This window comes from Gymnoscopelus microlampas (assembly GCF_963454915.1).
Source record: "Gymnoscopelus microlampas genome assembly, chromosome: 7".
In the NCBI taxonomy this organism is placed as follows: Eukaryota; Metazoa; Chordata; class Actinopteri; order Myctophiformes; family Myctophidae; genus Gymnoscopelus; species Gymnoscopelus microlampas.
The window spans coordinates 58,538,186-58,551,448 of record NC_139944.1 but is presented as its reverse complement, the minus strand read 5'-3'; the positions used below and the strand labels follow the sequence as shown (position 1 = coordinate 58,551,448).

General features: G+C 38.5%; 1 protein-coding gene across 1 annotated transcript in view; it reads right to left on the bottom strand.

The window, feature by feature from the left end:
* The window catches only part of dnah9 (dynein, axonemal, heavy chain 9), a gene marked incomplete at both ends in the record, with an annotated part of 202,183 nt that overhangs the window by 41,378 nt on the left and 147,542 nt on the right, over positions 1-13,263 (bottom strand). Inside the window, 2 exons of the mRNA XM_084061956.1 lie at positions 2,357-2,499; positions 12,795-12,918. Of these exons, the coding sequence (XP_083918082.1) occupies positions 2,357-2,499; positions 12,795-12,918 (267 nt within the window). The remainder of the gene's footprint in view (positions 1-2,356; positions 2,500-12,794; positions 12,919-13,263) is intronic.

Genomic DNA, 13,263 nt, shown 5'->3' with positions numbered 1-13,263 from the left:
CTTCTCTTATGGGGGTCCCTGGCTTATCTATTCAAATGGGGGTCTGCGGGCTAATAAGTGTCAATTTGGGGGTCCTTGTCATGAAAAAGTTTGAGAACCACTGCTCTATTATGAACATCAATAAAACAAAGTGTTCTCTATTATGAACATCAATAAAACAAAGTGTTCTCTATTATGAACATCAATAAAACAAAGTGTTCTCTATTATGAACATCAATAAAACAAAGCTGCTCTCGGCTCACGACCGAACACTTGAGGAACATTCTGAAATTGGCTGCCACTCAGGATGTGACGCCTGATATTGACGCACTTGTGAAAGCTAAAAGATGCCAGGTTTCAGGAGTGAAATAAACAATGTGTAACACCCCACTTAAAATGTTGCATGAGAGACTGCACCCTGATATAGTTATGTGAAAAGTATTGCCTTCTGTGGACATGTAAAGACAGTGAACGGTGTGTGATTTACTGTAATGATGTGATGTCAGTCACCTCATTTCATAAGTTTGGTTTGTTGAAATTGTTCATGCAATGCACAGCTTTTATTTTTCTAGTGTTGCCTACAAGGCAGGGAGTACTCAAACCTCTTTAATTGTTTCTACCTCAGTTTGTACTTTGTATGGTTTGTTGAGTTAGCACAGGATTAATATGAGGTATTATCCTAGAATAGTTGTTTTATTCATTTATTATTTTGTATTTTTGTTCAATCCCAGATAGGCTGTGACTTAAAGTTTTATGGATTTGTAGATACACTGAGATGAAGTCTAAGTTCCAATTGTAGCGCTGCCACACATGTGTAAAAGAGGATTTAGTTTTATAATGGCATTTAAAAGATTATGCCTAATTTAAAATAGTCCTAAAATAACGCCATCCTTTAAGGCTAAGGTCCTATATATTTTGTAATGTTTATGTTTTCATTTTGTTATTGTTTGGGGGGTTCAAATGTTTGTTTTTATTTGGATGTATTTTGATTGATTGATGGACATTGATTGACGGGTCTGTGAATGACTAGCCTCGGAAACCCATGCCTTTTTTTTTGTTTCAAAAGAAAAAAAGCCTGGGAGAACCTTGCAGGAACGCTGGTCTTAGGACCTTGTTATCTCCTAACCAATCAGAGTGCTCCAAACCCAGGCGCTGGAATCCAGCGCCTGGGTTTGGCTCCGCCCTTCAAGACCATCGATTGGGCTCGTTCTTTCAGTCTAGTGAATGACTGACGTACGTTAAAATGTACGGAAGCTGCCGGCTCGCGGCCCCGAAACGAGACAACAAACTGACAGGGAGTCCATGGGAGACCTGGTCCAGTTTGATTATTTATTTGTCTAGTTCTAAGCTATAGGTGGAAAATAGCAAAGGCCACATTATCTGTCAATACTCACCGTTTAAAGGGAAGAGCCGCGGGACATTCTTCTGACTGGTGAGATCGTTTTATATTTTTGTTTATATCCAGCGTGGATATACTTTTCTTTTCTCCGTGGAGATCTAAGTTTTCCCTTGGATTAAACCGCTTCTGGAGTGGATTAAGTTTCTTTTGGATTTCTTTTGGATTAACTTTTTCGTGCTGTTTTGAGAGCGTTTGGAGACGCCACATGGAACTATATTGGAACAATAGGAGCGTGCGCGAGACGCGGACTTTACCGTCGGCCGCTTCATGATCTGCTATATTTGGGCAACCAATGCATGTATTATTTTCCTGTCATTTATTTAGATAAAAGGTTAAACTTGACCCCAAACTTTCGTGCTTTATTTCTGGCTGTGTTTATTTGCTGTCGATTTATTGGTGCACTGCTTTCAGCCTAATCAATTGTATCTGTAGAGATCATTCACAACCCGTGATTTAAAAAATAGTAATAGTCAAATATATAATATCTGACCGTTACACAATCACTGAGGCATTGTGTTCTTGATATTGCACTTTTTTTTCCAAATAAGAGGATTATTTGTGAAGTTTACATTTTCAGAATGTGCTTGTATTAACTATGACTAAGTAAAGTAAACAAAGAAAACTATCTGAAGTTGTTGTATTATTAGTTATTATGCCATGATTTTACCAGTCCGGTACCGGTCCGGCCCTCTGGCCCTCTGGCCCTCTGGCCCCCTGGCCCTCTGGCCCTCTGGCCCTCTGGCCAGAGGAACTTCAGAAGCTGTAATAATAATAATAATAATAATAATAAAGAAGCTGTGTTCACGTTCACTCTTCCATTGGAATCAATAGACTCCGACCTGCTTCCTGTCTCCTAAAAAGGCTCCACCTACTTCACACAGATACAGGAAGTAAATGTCTTGCTATGTTTAATCTGTCTTGGACTGGGCCCAACTGGGCCCGACTGGGCCCGACTGGTTTGGTCTCCACGTCCCTCACCTTGAGCTGTCTGCGAACGCGGTCGATGAAGAACTTCCAGCAGTTGTCCTTGGTGTCCATCAGGCCGGTGGCTCGAACCTCAGTCCTCACACTGCCTATGATGTTCTCCACCTCGTCATCAGGGAACAGCTCAGGGATCTCTCCTGAAAAGCACAGATCACATAAACTCTGTGTATAAAGACACTGTCACCAGATCATATAAACTCTGTGTATAAAGACACTGTCACCAGATCATATAAACTCTGTGTATAAAGACACTGTCACCAGATCATATAAACTCTGTGTATAAAGACACTGTCACCAGATCATATAAACTCTGTGTATAAAGACACTGTCACCAGATCACATAAACTCTGTGTATAAAGACACTGTCACCAGATCACATACACTCTGTGTATAAAGACACTGTCACCAGATCATATAAACTCTGTGTATAAAGACACTGTCACCAGATCATATAAACTCTGTGTATAAAGACACTGTCACCAGATCATATAAACTCTGTGTATAAAGACACTGTCACCAGATCACATAAACTCTGTGTATAAAGACACTGTCACCAGATCATATAAACTCTGTGTATAAAGACACTGTCACCAGATCACATACACTCTGTGTATAAAGACACTGTCACCAGATCACATACACTCTGTGTATAAAGACACTGTCACCAGATCATATAAACTCTGTGTATAAAGACACTGTCACCAGATCACATACACTCTGTGTATAAAGACACTGTCACCAGATCACATACACTCTGTGTATAAAGACACTGTCACCAGATCACATAAACTCTGTGTATAAAGACACTGTCACCAGATCACATAAACTCTGTGTATAAAGACACTGTCACCAGATCACATAAACTCTGTGTATAAAGACACTGTCACCAGATCACATAAACTCTGTGTATAAAGACACTGTCACCAGATCACATAAACTATGTGTATAAAGACACTGTCACCAGATCACATAAACTCTGTGTATAAAGACACTGTCACCAGATCATATAAACTCTGTGTATAAAGACACTGTCACCAGATCATATAAACTCTGTGTATAAAGACACTGTCACCAGATCACATAAACTCTGTGTATAAAGACACTGTCACCAGATCACATACACTCTGTGTATAAAGACACTGTCACCAGATCACATAAACTCTGTGTATAAAGACACTGTCACCAGATCATATAAACTCTGTGTATAAAGACACTGTCACCAGATCATATAAACTCTGTGTATAAAGACACTGTCACCAGATCATATAAACTCTGTGTATAAAGACACTGTCACCAGATCATATAAACTATGTGTATAAAGACACTGTCACCAGATCACATAAACTCTGTGTATAAAGACACTGTCACCAGATCATATAAACTCTGTGTATAAAGACACTGTCACCAGATCATATAAACTCTGTGTATAAAGACACTGTCACCAGATCATATAAACTCTGTGTATAAAGACACTGTCACCAGATCACATAAACTCTGTGTATAAAGACACTGTCACCAGATCATATAAACTCTGTGTATAAAGACACTGTCACCAGATCACATACACTCTGTGTATAAAGACACTGTCACCAGATCACATACACTCTGTGTATAAAGACACTGTCACCAGATCATATAAACTCTGTGTATAAAGACACTGTCACCAGATCACATACACTCTGTGTATAAAGACACTGTCACCAGATCACATACACTCTGTGTATAAAGACACTGTCACCAGATCACATAAACTCTGTGTATAAAGACACTGTCACCAGATCACATAAACTCTGTGTATAAAGACACTGTCACCAGATCACATAAACTCTGTGTATAAAGACACTGTCACCAGATCACATAAACTCTGTGTATAAAGACACTGTCACCAGATCACATAAACTATGTGTATAAAGACACTGTCACCAGATCACATAAACTCTGTGTATAAAGACACTGTCACCAGATCATATAAACTCTGTGTATAAAGACACTGTCACCAGATCATATAAACTCTGTGTATAAAGACACTGTCACCAGATCACATAAACTCTGTGTATAAAGACACTGTCACCAGATCACATACACTCTGTGTATAAAGACACTGTCACCAGATCACATAAACTCTGTGTATAAAGACACTGTCACCAGATCATATAAACTCTGTGTATAAAGACACTGTCACCAGATCATATAAACTCTGTGTATAAAGACACTGTCACCAGATCATATAAACTCTGTGTATAAAGACACTGTCACCAGATCATATAAACTATGTGTATAAAGACACTGTCACCAGATCACATAAACTCTGTGTATAAAGACACTGTCACCAGATCATATAAACTCTGTGTATAAAGACACTGTCACCAGATCATATAAACTCTGTGTATAAAGACACTGTCACCAGATCATATAAACTCTGTGTATAAAGACACTGTCACCAGATCACATAAACTCTGTGTATAAAGACACTGTCACCAGATCACATAAACTCTGTGTATAAAGACACTGTCACCAGATCACATAAACTCTGTGTATAAAGACACTGTCACCAGATCACATAAACTCTGTGTATAAAGACACTGTCACCAGATCACATAAACTCTGTGTATAAAGACACTGTCACCAGATCACATAAACTATGTGTATAAAGACACTGTCACCAGATCATATAAACTCTGTGTATAAAGACACTGTCACCAGATCACATAAACTCTGTGTATAAAGACACTGTCACCAGATCACATACACTCTGTGTATAAAGACACTGTCACCAGATCACATAAACTCTGTGTATAAAGACACTGTCACCAGATCATATAAACTCTGTGTATAAAGACACTGTCACCAGATCACATAAACTCTGTGTATAAAGACACTGTCACCAGATCATATAAACTCTGTGTATAAAGACACTGTCACCAGATCATATAAACTCTGTGTATAAAGACACTGTCACCAGATCATATAAACTCTGTGTATAAAGACACTGTCACCAGATCATATAAACTCTGTGTATAAAGACACTGTCACCAGATCATATAAACTCTGTGTATAAAGACACTGTCACCAGATCACATAAACTCTGTGTATAAAGACACTGTCACCAGATCACATAAACTCTGTGTATAAAGACACTGTCACCAGATCATATAAACTCTGTGTATAAAGACACTGTCACCAGATCATATAAACTCTGTGTATAAAGACACTGTCACCAGATCATATAAACTCTGTGTATAAAGACACTGTCACCAGATCATATAAACTCTGTGTATAAAGACACTGTCACCAGATCACATAAACTCTGTGTATAAAGACACTGTCACCAGATCATATAAACTCTGTGTATAAAGACACTGTCACCAGATCATATAAACTCTGTGTATAAAGACACTGTCACCAGATCACATAAACTCTGTGTATAAAGACACTGTCACCAGATCATATAAACTCTGTGTATAAAGACACTGTCACCAGATCATATAAACTCTGTGTATAAAGACACTGTCACCAGATCATATAAACTCTGTGTATAAAGACACTGTCACCAGATCACATACACTCTGTGTATAAAGACACTGTCACCAGATCATATAAACTATGTGTATAAAGACACTGTCACCAGATCACATACACTCTGTGTATAAAGACACTGTCACCAGATCATATAAACTCTGTGTATAAAGACACTGTCACCAGATCACATAAACTCTGTGTATAAAGACACTGTCACCAGATCATATAAACTCTGTGTATAAAGACACTGTCACCAGATCATATAAACTCTGTGTATAAAGACACTGTCACCAGATCACATAAACTCTGTGTATAAAGACACTGTCACCAGATCACATACACTCTGTGTATAAAGACACTGTCACCAGATCACATACACTCTGTGTATAAAGACACTGTCACCAGATCACATAAACTCTGTGTATAAAGACACTGTCACCAGATCACATACACTCTGTGTATAAAGACACTGTCACCAGATCACGTAAACTCTGTGTATAAAGACACTGTCACCAGATCACATACACTCTGTGTATAAAGACACTGTCACCAGATCACATAAACTCTGTGTATAAAGACACTGTCACCAGATCACATAAACTCTGTGTATAAAGACACTGTCACCAGATCACATACACTCTGTGTATAAAGACACTGTCACCAGATCATATAAACTCTGTGTATAAAGACACTGTCACCAGATCACATAAACTCTGTGTATAAAGACACTGTCACCAGATCACATACACTCTGTGTATAAAGACACTGTCACCAGATCACGTAAACTCTGTGTATAAAGACACTGTCACCAGATCACATACACTCTGTGTATAAAGACACTGTCACCAGATCACATAAACTCTGTGTATAAAGACACTGTCACCAGATCATATAAACTCTGTGTATAAAGACACTGTCACCAGATCATATAAACTCTGTGTATAAAGACACTGTCACCAGATCATATAAACTCTGTGTATAAAGACACTGTCACCAGATCATATACACTCTGTGTATAAAGACACTGTCACCAGATCACATACACTCTGTGTATAAAGACACTGTCACCAGATCACATAAACTCTGTGTATAAAGACACTGTCACCAGATCACATAAACTATGTGTATAAAGACACTGTCACCAGATCATATAAACTCTGTGTATAAAGACACTGTCACCAGATCACATAAACTCTGTGTATAAAGACACTGTCACCAGATCACATAAACTCTGTGTATAAAGACACTGTCACCAGATCATATAAACTCTGTGTATAAAGACACTGTCACCAGATCATATAAACTCTGTGTATAAAGACACTGTCACCAGATCATATAAACTCTGTGTATAAAGACACTGTCACCAGATCACATAAACTCTGTGTATAAAGACACTGTCACCAGATCACATAAACTCTGTGTATAAAGACACTGTCACCAGATCACATAAACTCTGTGTATAAAGACACTGTCACCAGATCATATAAACTCTGTGTATAAAGACACTGTCACCAGATCACATAAACTCTGTGTATAAAGACACTGTCACCAGATCACATAAACTCTGTGTATAAAGACACTGTCACCAGATCACATAAACTCTGTGTATAAAGACACTGTCACCAGATCATATAAACTCTGTGTATAAAGACACTGTCACCAGATCACATACACTCTGTGTATAAAGACACTGTCACCAGATCACATAAACTCTGTGTATAAAGACACTGTCACCAGATCACATAAACTCTGTGTATAAAGACACTGTCACCAGATCATATAAACTCTGTGTATAAAGACACTGTCACCAGATCATATAAACTCTGTGTATAAAGACACTGTCACCAGATCACATACACTCTGTGTATAAAGACACTGTCACCAGATCACATAAACTCTGTGTATAAAGACACTGTCACCAGATCATATAAACTCTGTGTATAAAGACACTGTCACCAGATCACATAAACTCTGTGTATAAAGACACTGTCACCAGATCACATAAACTCTGTGTATAAAGACACTGTCACCAGATCACATAAACTCTGTGTATAAAGACACTGTCACCAGATCACATAAACTCTGTGTATAAAGACACTGTCACCAGATCACATAAACTCTGTGTATAAAGACACTGTCACCAGATCACATAAACTCTGTGTATAAAGACACTGTCACCAGATCACATAAACTCTGTGTATAAAGACACTGTCACCAGATCATATAAACTCTGTGTATAAAGACACTGTCACCAGATCATATAAACTCTGTGTATACACTGTCACCAGATCATATAAACTCTGTGTATAAAGACACTGTCACCAGATCATATAAACTCTGTGTATAAAGACACTGTCACCAGATCACATAAACTCTGTGTATAAAGACACTGTCACCAGATCACATAAACTCTGTGTATAAAGACACTGTCACCAGATCACATAAACTCTGTGTATAAAGACACTGTCACCAGATCATATAAACTCTGTGTATAAAGACACTGTCACCAGATCACATACACTCTGTGTATAAAGACACTGTCACCAGATCATATAAACTCTGTGTATACACTGTCACCAGATCATATAAACTCTGTGTATAAAGACACTGTCACCAGATCACATACACTCTGTGTATAAAGACACTGTCACCAGATCATATAAACTCTGTGTATAAAGACACTGTCACCAGATCACATACACTCTGTGTATAAAGACACTGTCACCAGATCATATAAACTCTGTGTATAAAGACACTGTCACCAGATCACATAAACTCTGTGTATAAAGACACTGTCACCAGATCACATACACTCTGTGTATAAAGACACTGTCACCAGATCACATACACTCTGTGTATAAAGACACTGTCACCAGATCATATAAACTCTGTGTATAAAGACACTGTCACCAGATCATATAAACTCTGTGTATAAAGACACTGTCACCAGATCACATACACTCTGTGTATAAAGACACTGTCACCAGATCATATAAACTCTGTGTATAAAGACACTGTCACCAGATCACATACACTCTGTGTATAAAGACACTGTCACCAGATCATATAAACTCTGTGTATACACTGTCACCAGATCATATAAACTCTGTGTATAAAGACACTGTCACCAGATCACATACACTCTGTGTATAAAGACACTGTCACCAGATCATATAAACTCTGTGTATAAAGACACTGTCACCAGATCACATACACTCTGTGTATAAAGACACTGTCACCAGATCATATAAACTCTGTGTATAAAGACACTGTCACCAGATCACATAAACTCTGTGTATAAAGACACTGTCACCAGATCACATACACTCTGTGTATAAAGACACTGTCACCAGATCATATAAACTCTGTGTATAAAGACACTGTCACCAGATCATATAAACTCTGTGTATAAAGACACTGTCACCAGATCACATACACTCTGTGTATAAAGACACTGTCACCAGATCATATAAACTCTGTGTATAAAGACACTGTCACCAGATCACATACACTCTGTGTATAAAGACACTGTCACCAGATCACATAAACTCTGTGTATAAAGACACTGTCACCAGATCATATAAACTCTGTGTATAAAGACACTGTCACCAGATCACATAAACTCTGTGTATAAAGACACTGTCACCAGATCACATAAACTCTGTGTATAAAGACACTGTCACCAGATCACATACACTCTGTGTATAAAGACACTGTCACCAGATCACATAAACTCTGTGTATAAAGACACTGTCACCAGATCACATACACTCTGTGTATAAAGACACTGTCACCAGATCATATAAACTCTGTGTATAAAGACACTGTCACCAGATCACATAAACTCTGTGTATAAAGACACTGTCACCAGATCACATAAACTCTGTGTATAAAGACACTGTCACCAGATCATATAAACTCTGTGTATAAAGACACTGTCACCAGATCACATACACTCTGTGTATAAAGACACTGTCACCAGATCACATACACTCTGTGTATAAAGACACTGTCACCAGATCATATAAACTCTGTGTATAAAGACACTGTCACCAGATCATATAAACTCTGTGTATAAAGACACTGTCACCAGATCACATACACTCTGTGTATAAAGACACTGTCACCAGATCATATAAACTCTGTGTATAAAGACACTGTCACCAGATCACATAAACTCTGTGTTTAAAGACACTGTCACCAGATCACATACACTCTGTGTATAAAGACACTGTCACCAGATCATATAAACTCTGTGTATAAAGACACTGTCACCAGATCATATAAACTCTGTGTATAAAGACACTGTCACCAGATCACATAAACTCTGTGTATAAAGACACTGTCACCAGATCATATAAACTCTGTGTATAAAGACACTGTCACCAGATCACATACACTCTGTGTATAAAGACACTGTCACCAGATCACATACACTCTGTGTATAAAGACACTGTCACCAGATCATATAAACTCTGTGTATAAAGACACTGTCACCAGATCATATAAACTCTGTGTATAAAGACACTGTCACCAGATCATATAAACTCTGTGTATAAAGACACTGTCACCAGATCACATAAACTCTGTGTATAAAGACACTGTCACCAGATCATATACACTCTGTGTATAAAGACACTGTCACCAGATCATATAAACTCTGTGTATAAAGACACTGTCACCAGATCACATAAACTCTGTGTATAAAGACACTGTCACCAGATCACATACACTCTGTGTATAAAGACACTGTCACCAGATCATATAAACTCTGTGTATAAAGACACTGTCACCAGATCACATACACTCTGTGTATAAAGACACTGTCACCAGATCATATAAACTCTGTGTATAAAGACACTGTCACCAGATCATATAAACTCTGTGTATAAAGACACTGTCACCAGATCACATAAACTCTGTGTATAAAGACACTGTCACCAGATCATATACACTCTGTGTATAAAGACACTGTCACCAGATCATATAAACTCTGTGTATAAAGACACTGTCACCAGATCATATAAACTCTGTGTATAAAGACACTGTCACCAGATCACATACACTCTGTGTATAAAGACACTGTCACCAGATCATATAAACTCTGTGTATAAAGACACTGTCACCAGATCACATACACTCTGTGTATAAAGACACTGTCACCAGATCACATAAACTCTGTGTATAAAGACACTGTCACCAGATCACATAAACTCTGTGTATAAAGACACTGTCACCAGATCACATACACTCTGTGTATAAAGACACTGTCACCAGATCACATAAACTCTGTGTATAAAGACACTGTCACCAGATCACATAAACTCTGTGTATAAAGACACTGTCACCAGATCACATACACTCTGTGTATAAAGACACTGTCACCAGATCATATAAACTCTGTGTATAAAGACACTGTCACCAGATCACATAAACTCTGTGTATAAAGACACTGTCACCAGATCACATACACTCTGTGTATAAAGACACTGTCACCAGATCACATAAACTCTGTGTATAAAGACACTGTCACCAGATCACATACACTCTGTGTATAAAGACACTGTCACCAGATCACATAAACTCTGTGTATAAAGACACTGTCACCAGATCACATAAACTCTGTGTATAAAGACACTGTCACCAGATCACATACACTCTGTGTATAAAGACACTGTCACCAGATCATATAAACTCTGTGTTTAAAGACACTGTCACCAGATCATATAAACTCTGTGTATAAAGACACTGTCACCAGATCATATAAACTCTGTGTATAAAGACACTGTCACCAGATCATATAAACTCTGTGTATAAAGACACTGTCACCAGATCACATAAACTCTGTGTATAAAGACACTGTCACCAGATCACATAAACTCTGTGTATAAAGACACTGTCACCAGATCACATAAACTCTGTGTATAAAGACACTGTCACCAGATCACATAAACTCTGTGTATAAAGACACTGTCACCAGATCATATAAACTATGTGTATAAAGACACTGTCACCAGATCATATAAACTCTGTGTATAAAGACACTGTCACCAGATCATATAAACTCTGTGTATAAAGACACTGTCACCAGATCACATAAACTCTGTGTATAAAGACACTGTCACCAGATCACATACACTCTGTGTATAAAGACACTGTCACCAGATCACATAAACTCTGTGTATAAAGACACTGTCACCAGATCACATACACTCTGTGTATAAAGACACTGTCACCAGATCACATACACTCTGTGTATAAAGACACTGTCACCAGATCACATAAATTCTGTGTATAAAGACACTGTCACCAGATCATATAAACTATGTGTATAAAGACACTGTCACCAGATCATATAAACTCTGTGTATAAAGACACTGTCACCAGATCACATAAACTCTGTGTATAAAGACACTGTCACCAGATCATATAAACTATGTGTATAAAGACACTGTCACCAGATCATATAAACTCTGTGTATAAAGACACTGTCACCAGATCACATAAACTCTGTGTATAAAGACACTGTCACCAGATCACATAAACTCTGTGTATAAAGACACTGTCACCAGATCATATAAACTATGTGTATAAAGACACTGTCACCAGATCACATACACTCTGTGTATAAAGACACTGTCACCAGATCATATAAACTATGTGTATAAAGACACTGTCACCAGATAAAGACACTTTTCAGGAAATGTTTTAGAACACAACACTGTGTTGTTACCTGATGCCAAGAGGTCGTTATGGTTGTCATGGATACCTGATGCCAAGAGGTCGTTATGGTTGTCATGGTTACCTGATGCCAAGAGGTCATTATGGTTGTCATGGTTACCTGATGCCAAGAGGTCGTTATGGTTGTCATGGTTACCTGATGCCAAGAGGTCGTTATGGTTGTCATGGTTACCTGATGCCAAGAGGTCGTTGACCAGAACGAGGAACTTCTCGTCTGCCACCTGGGCGTCGGTCATTAAGAGCACCGTGCCAACGTTCTTCACGCCCGCTTTGATGTAGAGCGATGCCAGGTCAGTCTGATGGGTGGCACACACACACACACACACACACACACACATACACATGATGGGTGGCACAGATACACATGATGGGTGGCACAGATACACATGATGGGTGGCACACACACACATGATGGGTGGCACACACACACATGAGGGGTGGCACAGATACAAATGATGGGTGGCACACACACACATGATGGGTGGCACAGATACACATGATGGGTGGCACACACACACATGATGGGTGGCACACATACACATGATGGGTGGCACACACACACATGATGGGTGGCACACACACACATGATGGGTGGAGGGTTAGTATTGTGAGCTTGTAGATCTGTTATTTTCAGATACATA